The 22308-nt window shown below is 41.7% G+C and overlaps 1 protein-coding gene across 1 annotated transcript; it reads right to left on the bottom strand.

The window, feature by feature from the left end:
* Positions 1-4485: 4485 nt before the first annotated feature.
* Positions 4486-18775, bottom strand: LOC306964377 (acidic mammalian chitinase-like; the record flags this gene model as incomplete). Its single annotated transcript, XM_079558368.1, has 10 exons — positions 4486-4688; positions 14867-14999; positions 15147-15263; positions 15502-15684; positions 15892-16015; positions 16151-16275; positions 16618-16783; positions 16860-16916; positions 17771-17975; positions 18739-18775. The coding sequence occupies 10 exons, from the start codon at positions 18773-18775 to the stop codon at positions 4486-4488; spliced, it is 1350 nt and encodes a 449-aa protein (XP_079414494.1).
* Between the last annotated feature and the right edge of the window lie 3533 nt (positions 18776-22308).

The following is a 22308-nucleotide window of genomic DNA, read 5'->3' as shown; positions in this document are numbered from 1 at the left end:
TTTTTTTTTTTTTACATATCACCAGTCACAGCATTTGCAGCTGTCATAGTAAACCAGACTGTTGGGGCATTTGTACATGTACGTCTCCCCATTTGAGCACTTGTAGAAAGTGTGTTTGTTGCTCTCATTTGGATACAGCCCGTTCTCCTTCCCAGTGCAGAAACCGGTCTCAGGCCTTGGTGGTGTTTGGGTTGTTGTCATGGGCGCAGCAGTGGTCGGAGGGACGGGGGCAGCTGTGGTCGGAGGGACGGGTACATCTGTGGTCGGAGGGACCGGGGCAGCTGTGGTCGGAGGGACGGGGACAGCTGTGGTCGGAGGATCGGGTGTAGCTGTGGTCGTTGAGACGGGGGCAGCTGTGGTCGGAGGAGCGGGTGTAGCTGTGGTCGTTGGGACGGGGGCAGCTGTGGTCGGAGGAGCGGGTGTAGCTGTGGTCGTTGGGATGGGGACAGCTGTGGTCGGAGGAGCGGGTGTAGCTGTGGTTGTTGGAACGGGGGCAGCTGTGGTTGTTGGGACGGGGGCAGCTGTGGTCGGAGGAGCGGGTGTAGCTGTGGTCGTTGGGACGGGGGCAGCTGTGGTCGTTGGGATGGGGGCAGCTGTGGTCGGAGGAGCGGGTGTATCTGTGGTCGTTGGGACGGGGGCAGCTGTGGTCGTTGGGATGGGGGCAGCTGTGGTCGGAGGAGCGGGTGTAGCTGTGGTCGTTGGAACGGGGGCAGCTGTGGTTGTTGGGACGGGGGCAGCTGTGGTCGGAGGAGCGGGTGTAGCTGTGGTCGTTGGGACGGGGGCAGCTGTGGTCGTTGGGATGGGGGCAGCTGTGGTCGGAGGAGCGGGTGTATCTGTGGTCGTTGGGACGGGGGCAGCTGTGGTCGTTGGGACGGGAGCAGCTGTGGTCGTTGGGATGGGGGCAGCTGTGGTCGGAGGAGCGGGTGTACCTGTGGTCGTTGGGATGGGGGCAGCTGTGGTCGGAGGAGCGGGTGTAGCTGTGGTCGTTGGGACGGGGGCAGCTGTGGTCGGAGGAGCGGGTGTAGCTGTGGTCGTTGGGATGGGGGCAGCTGTGGTTGTTGGGATGGGGGCAGCTGTGGTCGTTGGGATGGGGGCAGCTGTGGTCGTTGGGATGGGGGCAGCTGTGGTCGGTACTGTAAAAAAGAAAATCAGGGTCAAGGCTTCTATTATAGAATCGTGCAAATAATGAAACACGGGGGTTGTTACAGTAAAGATTTAAAATAAATGTGATGTCTCTTTTGAAAGGTGAAAAGTCCTGTGTCATGAGGATATTGTTCCACGTGGACTCAATATGTAAATGAGTGTTGTGTTACCTTTTTCTAGAGATGAGCGCACATGGTTGATGAGTGGATATTTTCCTTGATCACAGAACTCTCCTGAGTAATCATCCATATCCAAAGCCCAGATAAAGGCTCCACCAAAATTGCTTTTTTTCAAGTAGTCTACCTATGGACAAAGTTTACAAAAAATAATAATCAACAATAAATCTTTTGTCTGTCCATGAGACAGCCCAGAAACGCGGTGGACGATGTCATTGCATTAAACATACCTTTCCTTAAGTGCCTCTTACCTTGATTTCTAAACTCTGCTTGTTGTCAAATCCAACCCAATCGTTGCCTTTAACGGCATAAGGGACTTTCTGTTCATGAATCCAGTTGAGACTGCCTCCTCGGAGAAACAAGCAGATCTGGTAAAATAAAATCAGTGTTCTTCTTATTTGGAAACATGTCACTGGATAATAACATTGCGTCTAATTTTGCAATTCATTAAATAAGTAATCCACTTCTATGTTACAACATGTTGTCAATCTCTTTGCTTGATTGAGTAATTTTCTATTTTTCAAATATCGGGATTGTTTGTTGTTTCATACTCTCCGAACACTGCTGAATTTTTAGGCATCAGTTGAAAAAGACTGCCTACAGTGGCAAAACAGGTAGCATCAAAGCCGTGCTGGCAGAAACAGTACATTAGAAATGTGAGTGAGACATATATTGACCTCATAGTAGGACCAGAGGCCGGCCTCTCTGGTGTACGCGCCCATGGGAGCAGGCCCACTGGCTGGAGCCCCAACCCCAACATCAGCTGATGACGATGTGCGAAACGTGCGCCCGTAAGTGGCCATGCCAACCAGGAGCTTCTCCGCAGGGGCTCCCTGACTTATCCAGTAATTCATGGCAAAATCCTGTAAGATCAGACAAATGCAATCTTATTCTTGATTTTCTTTTTGCTATCATTCAGTTGCTGCTGCTCGTATTTTTAAAGTTTGAGCCCTCGTCTCACAGAAGGAAGATCCCGGGTTCAATTCCTTTCTTTGTGGACATGTCCTCCCCATGTCTGATTGGGTTGTTTAAGTTGCTCGGGTTTACTGTAAGTACGTACTATATGGGGGGGACATTTGACAGTTATTCTCCAATCCACTTTGTGATTAATTTGTTTCTCTTCCGTGTGAAACTAAACTTAACATTACCAGTGATACCAAACCAGGTCATTTTCAGTGCAGTAGAAGGAGGAGCCTACTCACCACATTGTTGTGGTCACTTTCATCAGTTGAGCTTTGGAAAAGAGGGCTGTTGTGTCCAGTGACTGGATCCCAAGAGCCGTGCATATCATAGGTCATGATGCTCACAAAGTCCAGTGCCCTGTAAGACAGTAGTGAGGTGCAGGGCTCTGTTCCAGATTTATAATATGAATGGAAAAAAGAAAGACACAGAGACACAGAGAGAGACATGACAACTCAATCATTTTGCAGGAACTTACTGCGCCACTTTGGCGATCTCATATCCATTGTCAATGATTGCTTTCCCAGCAGCCACTGCAGCAGACAGGAGGAGTCTGGGTCGTTTGGTCTCAGCAGCTTCCTTTTCAAAGGCAGCAAGTAATTCCTAAAAATAAAAGATAAAACAATCAGTGCATGAACTTAAGCTTAAAGGTGCATTATGCAACTGTTTATGTGGGGGAAAAAGGTTTTATTTCTGTGTTTTTGACCTTTCAGTGACCCAGCGGATATATGGATGGTCAGCATGCTGCCTTTATTTTTCCCTCACAGTTGCCTCTGTGACGCTCCAGGATCAAGGTTTTCTCTGCTGACGGCCCCTCTCACCAGAAAACCTAACTGATCCTGAAGCATTGTAGAGGCCACTGTGGGTTCTTAAAAAGTTGCAAAATGTACTTTTAAAGTGTGAGGTTTTCAGATGAGGATGGTTGTTTCATTAAATGTTGATGTGACTTTTGGGATGTATGGCTGATGAGGACAATACAAAATAAAAGTGGCAACCTGATTCTGTCTTGTCTAATACTCTAAAAAAGCTTTCCAAACCTGACAGAGTGCAGTGAAGCGCCGTTTGTCCACGGCAGGACTTCCCCGAGCTCCTGGATACTCCCAGTCCAAGTCGAGTCCATCAAAACGGTACTTCCTCAAATACTGGATCGCAGACTGGATAAATACCCGACGTTTGCCGGAGGATGACACCATATTGGTAAACCTGGAGACAATATCTTTTTATAAACTTTCAAACTGCTTTTAAATCAAAGAAAATGCTACTTTTAACTATTGCTCAATTATTTTATATGAGACTGTGTTTTCCAGCACTTACTGTTTTGTTCCAAAGTTCCAACCACCAACAGCCAGCAAAGTTTTCAACTGGGGGTTGCTGTAATAGAAATGAAATGAGAAGTACATTCAGTGACAAGTCATAACATTACAATGGCCTAATATTCCTGTCCTGGGTCACCACTGACTGATAAATCCTGTCCACTGCAGCCAAGCACCCTACAAGAGCTGGAATTTTGAAGATGATTTTATTTCAATTGTTTTATTATAACAACCCTGTTCCAACTTTCAAACAAAACTGGCCTCTTTTTCTTGTTTCTAAAACATCATCTGAAGATGTGACAGGCCCCTGCACTCTGATGATGTGCAAACCCAAGCTCAAAACCGTTCTGTTCGCTGCTTATGTCAATTGAAGGTATTTTATCTGTACTCTTTGCTTTTAATTTAATTACTTTTTTTATATATTCTATTTTAGTCCATCCACTAATACAGGAGTTGCTGCCAATATTTGGCTCATTTTTGACAGTCAGGCTTAAGATCAAAGCTTGAATCAAAACTGGCCATAACGCCTTGTAAATGCCTTACATCCCCTGAGAGCTAAACAGGGTAGTGCCTGGTTAGTGCCTGTGAGGGAATAGTAGAACTCTACCTGCACTCTACCTGAAGGGCAACTGTAGCTATATAAATAACTCACCACTGGGTATGGAGTAAATGTGAAATCCCTTCCCTTTTGTGTGAAGGGCTTTGGTTGATGTGTCATATGCTTTACAAATATGATTTCCTTCCCTTTGTGAGGAAAAACTGTATTGTATAATATACACAATAACCGAATGAAACCCTTTAACAAGTCTAAATTGATTATTGTTATTATTTTTTTTATAACATTATTTATCAACAGTTTAACCACTGCACTAAAAGTTGCCATCATAAAGAACTCACTCATATTTGAGCGCGTTGAACTCCCTGTACAGCGTGTAGTCGCTCGATTCATATGGAGACAGTTTGTTGGACGAGCTGATGATGGAGTAAGCAAAGATCAAATGTGTGCAGAGGTTGGGGTCTACATCACCAGGTCCAAAACTACCCGGCCTGTACTGCGCCCAGTTGGTGAAGTAGCACACGAGTTTGTAACTGGATGCTTTAAGGATGAGAAAAATAAATGAGTGCACTTTTACTTTTAAGTAACATGCAGAATAATGAAGGAATCCATACCATATTGAGCGCAAACCACCAGCACGAATAGACCTGGAAAAGATGTCAGTGTTTGGTTGAAGTCTAGACTCAATCTTATCAAAGATACTTAATTAAGGCGAGACACTGCAAGCAAAGTTTGTTTTTGTCAGTCATCGGTTTTGCGTCGGATTGTCTTCAAATATGTAGCTTTTGTTGCAAGCAGAGTAATAGTGCAATCTACACAACCCCTTTTATTATGTCACAGACTAAACAGTCAAGGATTTGTTGATGTCCAATCCCTTACCTGACCTATTGAGATAATATTATATATTGTTTTTACATATTTTGTTTCAGTTACAACTACTTTTTAAGGGTTGGTTATATTCCCCAAATCCAAGCTGATATCCTTGAATATTGTCACCACTTTTAAACTCCTTTATTAGAAAATACTTTAACCTAAAGGTTCACATGTGGTGACAGAGAAGACGTTGAACTTTGTGCGTGTTTTTGTTTCAAATGGATCAGCCCAGAAATCAGAGAAACAGTATAAGCCAAAAACGAATAAAAAGCGATCTGAATTTTGATCACTCTAAAATTCCTGGCAATCTACAGAAGACAAACCAAACTTTATCTTACATTTATGCAACAAAACATTCAAAGGGATATCTCTATATTATTGTTCCCCTATTGACCTGCAGTGCCTCAATATAAAAAAAAACAAAACAATGATGATGAGAACAAGTTAAGAAAAAACTACCTGTCAGTAGTTTTGCCATATTTCTTGGTGTCGCCTGCAAATATTTTTAGCGTAAATATAGCATAAATGTACACATAGGATGATGCTATAGCAGAGTACTTACAGTTTGGTGTCCCAGGGATGTAGCCAAAGAACTTGGTTGAGGTCTTGGACTATATAAGCCTATGTGTATGTGATAAGATCAGGACAAAGTGTAACTCAAGTGTATAGAGACCTTCACTGTATCGCATATCAGGCCATGCTTATTTATGGTATGCATAACCTATAACCTCACCAATGTAACTAGCCTTTTTTCCCTGACTAATGAGTACTAATAAAGTGACTGTTTAAGTGAGTGAAGTGAAATGTTTTATCCTCTCGATTCTTTACTTTAGGGACTAATCGCAAAACATTTCATACAAACACATATAATTTGAGTTTGAGAAGATGCGGGATGATCTATCAAATACCTCCGTTGAATGACAGAGAGATAAGATGTGTACTTTTGCTACTCTTTGACTTGATCGAAACAGGATAATGTCACTCTTTATCTTACAGTGATAGTTCAGGGTTCATCACCATTGATATTTATGGGTCCCAAGTTATGAAATAACTTGGGACCCAAGTTATGAAATAACTTGGGACTTGGGTGTGTTTCCATAGTGATAGATTATTATTATGCAAGTGTATACGCCTATTGGAGCAACATCGCGGCTGAGTCAGAGAGAGTGGGCAGGAGAGGCACTTTCATAACAGAGACAACAACGTTCAATCTGTAGATTTAATGGTGGCAAGTTCAGCAAATGATCAGCTCACATGTAACCCCTTGAAGTTTGTTGCAATGACAGGAATAAGCCGTTAACAAAACTCTTAGCAAAGTGTTAAAAATGATAAATGCTATTTTACAAAATTGCAGATTGATACATTTTAATAGGCTGTCACATTCCCTTGTTTACATGCCCGGGATCATAAAAACAAAAGCCACTGTCAAAGATGGTATAGGCTTAAAACAAAAGCGTGTTACAGCAAGAGTGTTATGTTTCAATACATAAGAAACAAATGAAACGGATTCTTTTTGTGTAAAATTGCCAAAAATATAATAAAATCACAGAGCCAAACTATAGTGTTATCAAACCTCTAATCAGTCACAAGAAGGAGGGGCAAAGAAGCACTTATATTAATGGGATTTAAACCGATAATAACCAATCAAAAAAGGTATGACGGGGATAAAATTCATTGGAAATATAACCATGTTAAGTGTGGGATATAGAAAAAAAAGACTTCAAATACATAAGCCTCTTGAAATAAACTTAGATCAAATGTAAATACAGAATTTGGTGCTAAAATCATTGAAACTCAGCTTGAAACTGCTTTAGACATGCAACTTTGTTTTATTTTATGAAGGTCTAGAAAGCAGTGCCATAATTTCCTGTTTTTTTTGTTTTTACACAGGATCATAGGCAAAAACATGTTGATTGAGAAACCAAGCAAATAATTCATATAGTATTTAGGCATAGTTTTTTGTTTTTTTTATCTCGGCCAGTCACAGCATTTGCACCTGTTATTGAAAACCAGACCGGCGGGGCATGGCTGTAGGTGCGTTTGCATGTTTGAGCAATGATAGTATGTGTTTTTGTTGCTCTCGTTTGGATACAGCCCGTCTGGCTTTCCAGCGCAGAACTCGCTCTCAGGCGCCGGTGGTTTCGCCGTTGTCCAAGGAGCAGCTGTGGTTGTGGCAGCTGTGGTTGTGGCAGCTGGGGTGGTCGTCGCGGTGACAGTAGGGGTGGTCGAGATGGGAAAGGTTGGATTGGCAGTGGCGCTTGGGGTCGGTCGGAGAGTGGTGGCTCCAGGGGTCGGTCGGAGAGTGGTGGCGCCAGGGGTCGGTTGGGCAGTGGTGGCTTCATGGGTCGGTTGGGCAGTGGTGGCTTCAGTAGGAGACTCAGTTGGAGCAAATGTAGGAGGATGAGTTGGAGTGGGGGTGTCTGCCAAAACAAAGACCAACTCTGAGCAGGGCACTTTTTCCACAGTTTCAGATGACTTACTCATTTCTTTTTTAGAAGAAACTTTATGTACTTTAAAGTGCAACTCAACGGGCGTGGCAGAGCCTTTCCCCACCCACAAACAGAAGTCAAAAAGTGCTGAGAAAGGGGTGGTCTCGGAGGCTTTGGGGGAGACCAGGGGGGTGAGTGTGTAGGCGGGGTCTGCTCTGTTGACAGTCTCAGACCAAGCCCCTCGATCTGACAGGACTGACAGACGGCTGTTACCGCTGTCACCACTGTGCGCAAGGTTTATTTTTTCATAGGAACGTTGGTGCACTCTCATGACTTGTGATGGCTTGATGTAGCAACTAGTGATGCGGGTCAGGGTTTTTTTCAACCCGCGGGTCCCGCATTTGGAGCAGGTTCTAACCCGCCCCGCCCCGCACCCGCAACCATTAAATATTACGCGTTACAGATATGATCCGTATGAACAGTACCGGCGTGTCATCGCGCGCTCTCTCTCTCTCCCTCTGAAGAGCGCTGGCAAGAGGGAGAGAGGAAGAGAGCAGAGGTCGGCCTAACGCGAAGTCACACACAGCCGCACATACGGTGGAAAATAGGAGCTCCACAAAAGCTTTCCCTGGATCACAAGCTGCAAAACCCTGCTCGTTTTATGAAAATCCGACGTATATTTACGCTAAAAACCTGCTGTAAAGACGACGGTGGAACCAACAACCCGCGCATCACTAGTAGCAACTATCCTACGAAAAAAAAAAAAAGATCTACTCGCTCGCTGTCAGTGACTGCGAACAGAGAGAGAGCATCGCACAGTAGCTTTTCTAAGGGATTTATTCCTCTACACCACCTCAGCCGAAGTGTGAGCATCGCAGGGGCGCCATCTACTGGTTTGACTGCGCGACGCGTGTCCTGGTTGCTGCGTGACGGAGGCGGAGGCGTGTGTGGGCGGGGCCACAGAGGCACAGAGGCAGAACTGATGACGTTTTGTGGACGCCGTGGACACACTCTCCTCCAACCACAAAATATCAAATGTAGTTGCTGCGTGAAACCAGTAGGGGGCGTTAACCATGCGGTTTTAGACACAAAAGTGAGATTTTGAACAAGTTTGCACCAAATGTCAACATATTGACTGGGACATGTAGCTAACTCTATTCAACAACCATTTAGACCGTTTATCAGCAAAAAAAAGTGGATTTGGTGTTTAGTTACTCTTTAAAGAACAACTAACCCCCAAATCAACTTTTTTTTCTAGCTAAGTTGTATAAATGGGTATCTTATAGTGTTGTCTACGTGTATATGTCACTATTTTAACAATTTAGTGCAAATTTGTTGAAATCCTGTCTTTGTGTCCCAAACCGTCCGTGTGGCGCCATCTGCAGCGAACTGTCGGTACTGCATTTGATTTTTTGAATTCGGCACCCAATTAGCGGAGGGGAGAGAGATGATGTCAGGAGGCGAGAGATGATGTCACGGGCCCTGCCGCTCTGGGGTATAAAAGGGCTCAGTCTCGCTCACGCCCCCGTAGCGAGTTGGAGTTGGAATAACGAGAGAATATTTTCATCGATTGTCAGGTTTGCGATTAGTTGTCATAGCATTTAGGTAGATTTTATTAGGATAGCTTTTTTATTATAAATAAGTGTATAGTTTTAGTTGTGTTAGTTGTTGAATATTGTAGTTTTAGTCACTAGTTGCTTTTATTGTTAGATTAGTTAGCTCAGTTTAGCTTAGGGCGTTTGTTAGTATTGCTTTTAGTGGTCTATCGTGTATAATTTAATTGTTAGTTGTGAATTGTACTGTGTTAGGATGGGGAGGAAGTGTAGCGTAGTGGGGCTGGAGTTTGCAAAGACCATTTTACGTGCTGATTCCTTCGCCAACTTCACCGAGGTTGAACTGGGCTATGCTAGTCTTCTCCGTTTGAAGAGCGAGGCCGTCCCCACAGACACTCCTGCCCCGCCAACAATGTGAGGTGAGTGAGAAAAATAATGATTTACCCATTTTGGATTTGGTAGTAATTGCATTGATTGTAGCTGCTGTAAAAAGAGGCACTTGGTTCACTCTGTCCCGGTCATTTCTGTCAGTAGTAGCTACTTTGCTCACAGATTGAGTCATGTACAGTATATAGAATTTTTATGTGCACGTCAGAATAGATCGTTATTGTAGTGTCTCAAACAAATTCGCCGTTTTGGCCTCTGATAACACCAATCACATGAGTCGTGTAGATCTGTTGAAAAAATATGGCGTGTAAATAGACACTGCAGCCTCAGCTCCAGGCGACGTGTCCCGCACTCGCTCACTGTGGCTGAGGAACAGCAGCCACCGGTTATAAGCGCGTCTACTCGCTGCCCGGGGCAGCCTGCTAATGCATCCGTCTGCAAAGTTACGCCAACACTGTGCGCAAATGTGCACGAGTCTGAGCACCAAACTAATCGAAGTTTGACATGACTGTAGCTTTTGACAGTAGCTACAAGCTAGCCTGTAAAGCTAACGTATAGCTAGCCTGTAAAGCTAACGTATAGCTAGAACGTACTGTGTGTCTGAGGCTAAACTGACCGGCTCCGTGCGCGCTCTGCTCCCGTTTGATGCTCGAATGCGGTCAGTGAGGAGAGGGCTGACCACTCCAGGTGGACCGTGTGGTCAGTGAGGAGAGGGCTGACCACTCCAGGTGGACCGTGTGGTCAGTGAGGAGAGGGCTGACCACTCCAGGTGGACCGTGTGGTCATTGGGCGCTCACAGATGTGAGCTGTTCTTACGTGGTTTCAGAATCAGTATAGTTGTTATTGCCATTGTTGTTGAACAGGTTCACAAAGTAGGATAAATTCTGATAATTATGTTCATGTTGACAAGTTTTCTGAAGTGAACCAAAGTTTACACCTATTTGGACGCAGCTTTTCAAAATGCCAAACCATTTGGAAGTTTTTAGTAGCCGACTGTAGCCAGAATTAACCTGATACAAATATTTGGTTGATCTGCTATAGGGTGGCATATTCTGAAGTATATCCTAGGTTGTATTCCTATAAATCATCAATACAAACAATGTGTTTGCATGTCACTTGTGTGTGCACTTTATAAATATTATTTATTGTTATGTTTTCAGCCAAAAGTGAGCAGAGAGAAATGTCCAGACTGATCCAGTCATTACAAGGCATGCAAGTGTCCAGGCCAATGTGAAGCCGAGCAGGCGACGCAAAGGTGAAATCTATTTATCCTTTATACAGCACTGTCATTTTATGTATAAAACAGTCTACACTTTTGTTTTTTTATATACTGTAGTTAGACACAAGTTGTGTAATTACTGCCATTTTAAACGTGTTTTTTTTGTTTGTGTTTTGTACAGCTACTCAAGCCCGGACCGCTTACACAAGCGTCGGTTGTGGGACTGAGGACCTGATGGAAATCCCTCTCCCTGACAGTCCCAGAGCAGCCTCTACATCTTTAAAAAGGAGAAGGTGTGAGGTGTCAGCGTCTGACCCCAGCTTCCACATCGACGACAGTGCCAGCACTGTGAACTGTTCAAGGTACAAAGGAAATCTAGAGTTTTAATTGAAAAAATATATACAGCGTCCTGGTTTTTTGAGGGATGAAATATCCTTTATTTTATATAGCATTCCTGCTGAAGTCCCTCCACACAAGGACAAAGAACATATTGTTCTTGAGGACCAACTGCTGGAGCTGTTTAGGCGATGTCCTGTCTGGGTCACTCAACAGTGTCCTCGCTGTGAGTTCTCCAGTCAGTGGTCCAGTCAGCCCATGGTGAACAACATCCCAGCTGGAAACCTACAGCTCTGTGCTGCTGTGCTGTTCACCGGCTCATCCTTTAGCCAGATTTCAAAGGTACTACAAAAACATTTTATTTTTCCATATATTATCCGATGATAACAGATGTTTTAATTTTATAGTTCTTGGGGGCCTTCAATATTCAGGGACTGTCAGAGCAGTGCTTCTATAGGCATCAGGCAAAGCTCCTCATCCCTACGGTCAACTGGCAGTGGAAGCTGGAGCAGGAGGACCTCATCAGGGAGGCTCTTGAAAGCGGCTCTGTTACACTGGGCGGGGACATGCGGGCAGATTCACCTGGTAAATACATTTAATAAACATTTATTTGAAGTATTAAAAGTCAGCTAATGTATAACTTGCATTCATGTAGGACATTCAGCCAAGTATGGCAGTTACACCATGATGAATCTAACGAGTAACAAAGTCATTGACATCCAGCTAGTCCAGGTAAAACATTACAATACAAACATAAATATGTAACTTTGGATAACTGTGCATTATGATAGAACTCATATTCTTATTTTTTTGTCTTATTAGAGCAATGAGGTTGGAAACAGCGTGCGCATGGAGAAGGAGGGGTTTGTGTTTTGTGTCCCAGAGATTGGAAAAAAATGATGCGCTGGGCCAGAAAAGGTGAACGGAGGAAATGACGAGGTGGAAGAAAAGCATTGTGAACCATCTATATGAATCATCTCTACTGGTCACCATCAAAGGCTGTGGCTGAGTGGACATCTGGGCAACTACATTCAGAATGTCCACGGAAAACCCCCTGTTCCCTCGCTGTCTTCACAGGCCTTTGGTTGGGGATGATGCAAGAGAGTGGCCAAAATCAACTATGTGTAATTACAATGACTCCTCCCAATATCTAATTTATATTGATGTATTTACACTTCACATATCAATTTATTATTCTTTGTAATTCTTTATAATTCTTTGTAGGCACAGCAGCATGCGAGAGACTCTTACTCTTTTGTTAACACCACGTTTTTTGAAAGATTAAGCTAAAATAAGCCCACAATACCACACTTCAAATATTGAGGAATCCATAGTCTGATTCTCACAATAGTCTGGGCCTCTTATTCAAAGGAATGCTGGCCAGGTAATGATTCCTAAAGGTTCAACAAATATTCACTAGTTATTTTATCACTTTGAAATGTTTAGAAAATAGATACTGCATATTAATGTTTATTTGTGAAATTTTAGGGTGCAGGTTGGTGCCTTGAATTATGATTAAAAAAGGCAAATCGTCATAGTGTATCCAAAATTCAAGCGTGGAGACTACACAGTGAGAGCCATGAAGACCAGAGCTACCTCAGGTATGTCACATTAAAAACAACACAACCAATGCTTTTACAAGGACAAATGTTTTGTGCTTTGTTTGTCTACTTTGACCAACTAATGGCCCTGCTGTTTGAAAGTGTGGTCGAGGATCCTCTCCCATATCAGGAGCACACAAAGGACCTGTGCCTGAACCATTCTGTGCCCATTGGACAACGTAATAGATTAAAATCAATGTTTCATGCAAGATTTAATTGTGGGCAGTAAAAAAAAAATGAAGCCTGTATATGTTCTGTCAGATATGTCACAGGAAGGTATATGCAGCACCACTTTATGTTTCTAGAAGCTGAAAACTTACTGCATGTATATTTATTACAGTTGGTATTGTATAACATAACCAGTCAACTTTGTCTGTTCAATTTGTTTATTGCACACTATGTAGGCCAAGTGAGTGGCACATGCAGCTCAACCTCAAGTGAAATGTGAGCTGTAAGTTTGTAGTAAGTTTTACCAAAGAAATTGTGCTATAATTTGGAAATTGCACTGTTGTAAGAGCCAGAAGTGCAGAATCAAGTACTGGTACAAAACAAGATCTATAATTTTCATTAATATTTCAATATTCAACTAAAACAGCATACATCTAAATACTTCATTATAGCCTTTACTCTACAGTGTCATCATTCAGTGGTAGTTTAGTGTATGTGTTAACGTTGGTTAAACCTTTTAGTTCACTAAATTTAGTAATAGAAATTACTTCAGGCTATTTACTTAGGGCTAACTGGCTCTTTGGGTTCACAATGTTACAGTCAAGCCTTTAGAGAAACATGACCTGAATGATTCTGTCTCACATCTTCAATGGCAAACCAAAAATCAATTTCAAAAAGACAGCGTTCCTGCTCAATAATACAGGCCTACATTTATTTATTTGATATGTTTTGTGCACTTTGCTGTAAGAAAAATAATAAAAATCTTTGTAACACAAATAGCCACGTCTCTATATCACACACTCTGCTGAGGACACTGAGATACATCTCCCATGTTCACGTAGACCACAGCAAAAGTCTACATCTAAAATAGATCGGTAAATTCTGAAGCAGCCAGGACAGTTACGTCCCTTAGCTGCGATGCTAACGTCGATCGAGCTCAATGCTAAGCTGCTAGCTTTGTAAATGACAGAGGAATAAATGACCCAGCGCCTCAGGTACAAGGTCGCTGTCTGCCACGATGCCCCCCCTGTGTAGAGAGAGCTGTCGAGCTGTCCCAGTGGAACAAGTTGCTAAATAAGTTAGCTCGCTGGAACTCCATGCTCCCATGCTCGGACTTTGTTTACGAGGAGCGCTGCAGGTGCAGCGTCGAAGTCAGAAGCCTCAAGCCCCTCCCACCCCTCACCCCTCCCGCGTGCCCCTTAGTCCTCCAGGCAACGCCCCCTTTCTGTTGAGATTTTCAAATCTGAGGCTCTGATACTGAGGCTCTGGAAGGAGGGGTTAGTAGCCCTTTAAAGAGACTAGATGCAAGTTGGTCATTTTATACTCATTACTGCCACCTCAGGTCTTATGCGTAACTGTAGGTTCAATATTAAGCTCGTGCATGACGGCACTTCGGACCCAAGTAACTACTTTTTTAGTGACAGTGCAGGATTTTAGAGGCAGTTGTGGTGAATAGGTCTGGGCTCATTCTACACATTAGGACATGCCTGGAACATGTAGGGGGATGTAAATACTTAGTTTTGACATTTTTAAACACTGTATAGTCACTTTAATTCTGTTATACAGGTGCTCGTCATATAATTAGAATATCATGACAAAGTGCATTTACTTTTGTTATTCAGCTTATAATATGAAACTCATATATGATATAGACCGATTACATGCAAAGTGACATCATGATTATGGCTTAAAGTCCATTTTTAAAATCTTCAAATTTTAAAAGAAGATTGTAAAAGAAGATTTTTAATTTGGGTTTTTTACAAGCTGTGAGCTATAATAATCCAAATGAAAACAAATAAAGGCGACATTTTTTGTCATTTTTTTGCATGTAACGAGTCTATCATATATTAGTTTCACAGTTTAAGTTGAATAACAGAAGTGAATGCACTTTTTCATGATATTCTAAGTATATGTATCATAACTACTTGGGTGTGTTGTCCAAACACATTTCCTAACACACATAACTGTCCTGCTAGTTCTCAACAGATCAAAATGCTTTTTATTACAATATTCTGAAAGAGGACAGAACAAATTTTATGCAAGGAAAAAAAAAATAGTACAGGACCTTTAACAACGTGGTGCATATGATCCAAATCTTTTGAATGATGAAATGTGCTGTTAAGGTACTCATTAGGATATTGTGTGTGTTTACCTGTTTCCAGTGCTGAGCGAATGTGGCTGATGAGTGGATATTTCCCTTGACTACAGAACTGTCCTGAGAAATCATCCAAATCCAAAGACCAGATTAAGGCTCCTCCAAAACTGTTCTTCTTCAAATACGCTACCTATGGACAAAGTAGACAAAATATGTGGAGGTTTTTGTTACTGTACTCTACAGGCGACGCTTGTGAAGCTAAAGCAAGAAAAATAAAGCATACCTTGTTTTATTTTTGTTCAATGGCACTTTCCTGTTTTTTGCATTACACTCTTACCTTGATTTCTAAACTCTGCATGTTGTCAAATCCAACCCAGCTATTGCCTTGAACTGCATAAGGGACCTTCTGTTCATCAATCCAGTTGAGACTGGCACCTCGGAGAAACGAGCAAATCTGTAGGAAACAAAAGTATTCAGTCATTTGCAGCTACACTAAATTAATGCCAATGCCCAGCAAAATCAGCATGAGCTAATATAAGTAGTTTTGGCTGTGGTTTTCTTCTATTGTTTTAAGACATTTCTGTTTTATTTTCTTCCTCTTAGGAAATGTGTCCGTCACTGGAATAATACCATTATAGCATCAAATCGAAAGTAGATACTGTATATTAGCAATGTGAGTGGAACATAGTGACCTCATAGTAGGACCAGAAGCCGGCCTCTCTGGTGTATTGGCCTGCGGGAGCCGCTCCACTGGCTGGAGCCCCAAGCCCATTGGCTGATGACGATGTGCGAAACGTGCGCCCGTAAGTGGGCAAACCAACCAGGAGCTTCTCCGCAGGAGCGCCCTGATTTCTCCAGTAAGTCATGGCAAAATCCTGCAAAATGAGACAAATGCAGTTTTACATTTGAACATGAAGGTTTTTAAAGACATTCATGAGCAGAAGCAAGTGCTAATGACAATAAATACATGGATGCATAATTATTTTGTACTCTCATACTAGTTTGTCTCCCTGATAAAGACACAGTAACACTGAGTAAAGACAGAGTTAGCTTTATAGCAGTAGAAGGAGGAGCCTGCTCACCACATTGTAGTAGATATTGTCGTCTTCGTCAAAGGAGCTGCGGAAAAGAGGGCTGTTGTGTGCCGTGAATGGATCCCATGCACCGTGCAAATCGTAGGACATGATGCTCACAAAGTCCAGTATCCTGTAAGACAAAGTACTTTGATGAGCAGTGTTCTGTCCCCAATGAATGAATCATTAGAATCATTAGAATCATTAGAATGGAACAAAGGAAGACAAGGAGCGAGATGAGACACTACATATATCTGCAGAAACTGACTTTGCCACTTTGGCGATCTCATATCCATTGTCAATAGTTGGTTTCCCAGCAGCCACTGCAGCAGCCAGGAGGAGTCTGGGTTGACTGGTCTCAGCAGCTTCCTTTTCAAAGGCAGCAAGTAACTCCTAAATATAAAAGATAAAACAATACAAATAAATGCATAAAATGACCATAGGAATAGAGCATGAGAGGGGATAAGTGAGCTTTTGATGAACTAAAGAGACCACAATGATACTGAGAGCAACACTGCCACGTTTTAAGAGGCAACCTGGTGGGAGTGTATTGCCTAATCACACACCGGACAGTAAGCTTGCAATACTGTCACTTTATAGCTTACAGACTTATTAGCAGTCAAATTATATAACACAAAATAAATGTGACTTTGAAATCATTTTACTTAAAGTGTAATGTGTGGGTTTCGATCCCTGTTTCTAGAAAAGTACGAGTCTAAACAAAGCTTTCCAAACCTGGCAGAGTATAGTGAACCGCTGCTTGTCTTCAGGTGGACTTCCCCGAGACCCTGGATACTCCCAGTCCAAGTCCAGTCCGTCAAAACCATGCTGCCTCAAAAACCGTATTGCAGACTGGATAAATGTCAGACGATTGTTGGGAGTTGACACCATATGGGTAAACCTGGACAAAATTGGTTGCCATTAACTTCTGTTGCCAAATGAAAGTTTTATGTGAGACAGTGTTATCCAGCTCTTACTGTGCTGTCCCAAAATTCCAACCACCAACAGCCAGAAGGGTTTTCAACGCGGGGTTTCTGTAATAATAGACATTTTATAAACATTAGATTCACTGAATAGGGACAACATTACAACCACCTGCCTAATATTTTTATTTGGGTCACCACTGATTGATGCTGACCCATAATATAGAATAGATAACCAGTGTTCCATTTAGCCCCATTCATAGGATTCTGATCTTGAGTGGTCTGTGAAATTAACATGGTTGCTTAATCTCCTCCTATGAAGTCTGTTCCTTAAAAGGCCCTCGCGGACCGGCCATGAGCCTCCACAGAGCTCCAGAGCCTGTCAGTCATAGTTTTAGACTTCCACTTTTTGTTGCTGATAGACCAAAACCAGTATGGTTAAAAATATGACACCTAGTCCAGCGTTATCACATAGCAATATCTCTTTGGAGCCAGGCTTTTAAGCAATGCAAGCGAGGTCAAAGTCTTGATAGAAACGTGTCTTTTGGAGTCGCCCCTGGCCACCAGGGGGAGGTATTACAGCACTGTCATCTCCCTACCATAAGGACCAAAGAGAAGCGCTATACCTCGGCCATTGTGTTGACCACAGTCTTTTATACAATACGGACTCAATTTTCCTGCTTTTGAAACAGCACTCTTTTTAAATTGCTGTCTATGTAGACAAACAGTTAACTTGCTCCCTTATTTATTTCATCTACTCACACGGGAGTTCTCAACTGGTGGATTAGGAGTTTCTTAAAGTTTCTGCACATTTTTATCACACTCAAGAAACATCTCCACACTAATCAGATATTCTGTCTCCTCTGAATGTGCAAATATGTCAAAAAAAAAAAAAAGAACCTAGAATTTGAACTTTAAAATGAACTTTTACTTTGATTTCACAGCTTAGAGTGTTTTGGACTCACTTGTTTTTGAGTGTATTGAATTGCCGGTACAGGACGTCGTCGTTCCACTCGTAAGTGGACAGCTCGTTGGACGGGCTGATGATGGAGAAAGCGTAGATCAAATGTGTGCAGAGGTTGGGGTCCACATGATCAGGCACAAATTTGCCCTCCCCAGGCCTGTACTGTGACCAGTTGGTGAAGTAACACACAAGTTTGTAACTGGATGCTTTGAAAATAGATAAATAGATGATTAATAGATGAATATTGCTTTTCAGAAATATTCAGAATAATGTAGGAATTCATACCATATTGAACGCAAACCGACAGAAGAAACAGACCTGAAAAAGACATCATTAAAAGAATTAGAATTTATTAACATTATTTGTACAGTAATTGAGGCAGACACTGCACTTTCAGTTTTGGGATTTGGGACAAAATTGAGATTTGCAGTGGCTATTTTTGTCACTGCAAATCAGGGTTTAATTTACTGTAAAACAATCAGTAAATTAAACCCATTAATCTAAACCTGGCTCCTTCCATAAATCTGATTTTGTCCCTCCATTTTAACCCTAAAAAGCCTTGTTTCCACAAACAAACTTTAATAGAAAACGTTCTTACATTATGGTTAAGTTTAAAAGACATTTCATTCATCAGTAGTCCCACCTTAAGCAAACTAACTATATTCCTCAAAGTTACTTGTAATTCAACAAATGAATGGATGAATAAATAAATACCAGTCAGTAGTCTTGCCATGTTTCTTGATTTGGCCTAAAACAAAACAAAAAGAGATTGAATTAGCATAAACATGGGTTCATTCTGTACAACATCAGATTACTTACAGCTCGGTGTGCTGGGACTTGTCCAAGGGGCTTGGTGTGAGGGCTTGCTCTATATATGTGATAAGATCAGGACAAAGTGTAACTCTAGCGTATACCATCCGTCACATATTGTCTATTGAGCCTCACTGTTTTATGGTATTAATAGAATACCTCGGTAGCTGTGCATCTGCCGATAAGCCTGTTGCATTGTTGCTAAAGGGGAAACTAACTAGATACTACTTCTATTTTTCGACTTTTAGTGGCAAATACAGTGAAGTTAAAATGTTTGACCTTCCCATTTCTTAACAATGGATGATCATCATAAAACACTGACTCATAAAAACATAAATTTGTGAAGTTTGAGAAGATCTATCAAATACCTCCGCTGAATGGCTCACAGATAAGATGCCCTTTTGCCACTTGGCGACTTGATCAAATGATGATGATGTAACTCTTTATCTAGCAGTGATAGTTCAGGGTTCATCACTTTTGATAATTTATCAAACAGTCCCTAACATATATAAATATGAGGTTTGTTGCCATAGTGATTCATTCCTCAAAACGAAATGTTCTATGTTTGTAATGTAGGTAGAGGTTTCCATGAGTAAAAGTATCAAATCAGATGGTCATTTTGGAGTCGTGATTACACAGGGAAGTCCAGACATGTAATTTATCATTTCTTTGCATGTCCACACACTGAATATCCTTCTTTCATTATTAAATGTCTTTTACCAATGAGTTAAAACGAAGATTTTTTCCCCCCGCGATATTGTCAAAAATAATCGGCCTTCTAATAGTTTACATATGTTCTTGAGTAGAAAGGACCATCACAAATGGACGCCAGTGATGGACATTAGCTCAGACATTTGTGGGAAAAAAACATTGTGCATCTAATCATAAAACATTTGATGAACTTGCAGGCAAGTTTTCTAACATTTCTGTGAAAGTGACCCTGGAAACTGTGAATTGTGTCGATAAACCCGTCCCTGTGAAGAATTGCTACAAATGTGTTCAGAAAGTTATGAATGAGTTAGGATCACAATTCAAATGTTATTTTAGTGGCTTCCTCTTTCATTTCAGTAACCTGTCATATACACTTTATCTACAGTAGTCTTTTGGATGTCAGTTGTTTGAGGAAGTCACTTTTACCCTCAATTCTGCATTTTGAAATAAGAAAACCCTTTACATTGTTACATGACCTATTATTCATGAGTACGCCCAAACATGCCTCCATTCACAAATCTCCGTCCATCTCTCTATTTACAAATTACCTTTAATTCATCTGGTTGTAATCTGCTTTCAACTATAGCGATTTAAGACGGACTGAGATCAGCTTATCCACCGTAATAAGTAAATGTAAAAAACATGCTCCAACCTTCACTATGTTGTTCTTCTCACTTCTTACAGACACCCACTACTGTATGTGACGACCTCCTCCCCAGTGCATGTTTGTGTCAGGTGAGATGACTTTTTGTTGGATTTGAATGGGAGGGTGGGACTCACTTTCAAATCTTAATCCATGCTTCCACCTTCCTTCTCTTACAGGAGATGAACAGACCGGCACCACGTCTGGGATCCCAAAGTACAGTTCCCATTCATTTTTATCATAGGAGACTAATGATCATGCTAATAACTGGCCGTGGAGTGAATATTCTAAATGAGAGAAAAAAAGTTGCAATATGGTTCTAAAAAACACTGCATGATGCTTTTATATTTTTTTGATTTATAGTTTCAGAGAAAGTTTGTGAGTTTGAATTGTTTATATTATGGACAGTAGTTTATTTTATTATTTAAGATAACCATATGGATCAAAAGCATGGGAGCATTCCCCTCCACTGAATACATCAACACAATAAATGTACAATTTAAAACCGGACTCAATCCATTAATCAGAATTAGTCTCTCAAAATATATTTTTACACCTTATTTTCATATGACAGTAATAAATAATAGCAAAGTAACAATAGATTTTTGCTGATATTAATGCCAGTAATCTACAGCAAAACTTCCAAAGCAATATTTTTTCTCCACTGTACACCTACAGTATCTCGCCGCAGTTCACAACAAACTTCAACTTCAATATTTAAGTTGAGGAACTACAAATATGGACAGTAAAAATCGACTATGCGCCCGCCCAATCGCAGCCACAGCCATAAAGATTGGATTCCTCGTAGTGCAAACACCTGATAAACCGTCAATTCCATCAAACTCTGCCCTCACAGACACCAACATGTGAAACAAGATAAAAAAAGTTAAAGGTCCAGGTGTGTTGGTGGATCATACCCTTTCTTGTTTCCTTGTTGCTGATAAGTATCGTTCTATGGGCTATATGCATAAGAGTGACACATAACTTCTGACTGGACTTCCCAATGGCTTCCTTCCTTCCTTCCTTCCTTCCTTCCTTCCTTCCTTCCTTCCTTCCTTCCTTCCTTCCTTCCTTCCTTCCTTCCAGATGACAGCTGTGTCTCATACAAATCAATGAACATTCAAACATTACGTGGCATACAGTGAGTTATTAATGGACAGACACTGACAACATTTTAAAAACCTGAAGCAGCACGTACAGATTTGACTTGATATATTTTGTTAGTAATTACAATTATGAACACAGAAAAAGTGACTGTCCATCAGTGACTCACTGTCCACCGTGTAATCTCTCCAGCAGCCATGTGCCGCTCCCGTGGATACTGTATATAGCCTATAATAAACATTAGTATGATAAAATGAACTATGAGAAATGGGTAAATATATAGTTAACTCGATGGCTTCTTCACAGTCTTTTTCCAACATACAAAGGATTCTTCAACCAAAGTTAGACATGTACATAAATTTAAAAGCTTCATGGCGGTGAATGGACACAGTAGGTGCATTCAGTGAAACAAAAAGACTCTGTCATAATTAAGTAGCTCATCCTCAGGAATGTTGCAGCCTGAACTCGAAATGCCATGACCCCACTGAGTCCTTGTAAACGTGTATAAAAGTGTCATTGTGTGCAAGTCACGCAGGTCCAAGGAAACATGCACCACCATGGCTCTGAAGTCAGACGATCAGATCCTTTGATGACCTCAGTATTTAGTCTTCAGGGGTTTAGGTCACTTTTGGTGAAAGAAGAAGATCAACCGCAAAAGTTTGGTCCTTTTAACTGGAAGGTTGAGGGTTCAAGCCGACCATGAACTTGTGCATACTGTTGTTGTGCCCTTGGACAGTGATCACAGGGAGGCAGCTGTGGCAACAGTCGTATAAGAGCGATGTACAAATCCAATGCATTTTTTATGACTGTACTGCAGAAATGTCTCTTCACTAAAGGTGCATTAAGCAACTTTTTATGTAAAAAAAGTATATATTTGTGCACATTTGACGTTGTAGTGACCCAGCGAATGTATGAGAGGTCAGCATAGCACCTTTACTGTCCGTTACAGTGATCTCTAGGACGCTCCAGGATCAATTGTTTTGAAGGTTTTCACTGCTGACTTTTCACTGCTCTCATCAGAAAACCTCCAAAACAACTGATCCTGGAGCGTTGTAGAGGCCACCATGATCAAAAGTAAAGGCGCCATACTGACACCTCATACAGCCGCTAGATCACTACAAGGTCAAGTAAGCACAAATATAAACTTTTTTCACTTAAAAAGTTGCATAATGCACCTTTAAAGAGCGGCAGTCAATAATTCACTGACACAAGGTTGGAAGTCCGATCCCAGCTCCCCCTGTGTGGTGACCTTGGGCAAGGCATTTCCCCAC

The sequence above is a fragment of the Gobius niger genome (assembly GCF_951799975.1).
Source record: "Gobius niger genome assembly, chromosome: 6".
Classification (NCBI taxonomy): domain Eukaryota; kingdom Metazoa; phylum Chordata; class Actinopteri; order Gobiiformes; family Gobiidae; genus Gobius; species Gobius niger.
The sequence above is the reverse complement of the archived record's forward strand: the minus strand, read 5'-3'. Positions and strand labels throughout refer to the sequence as shown.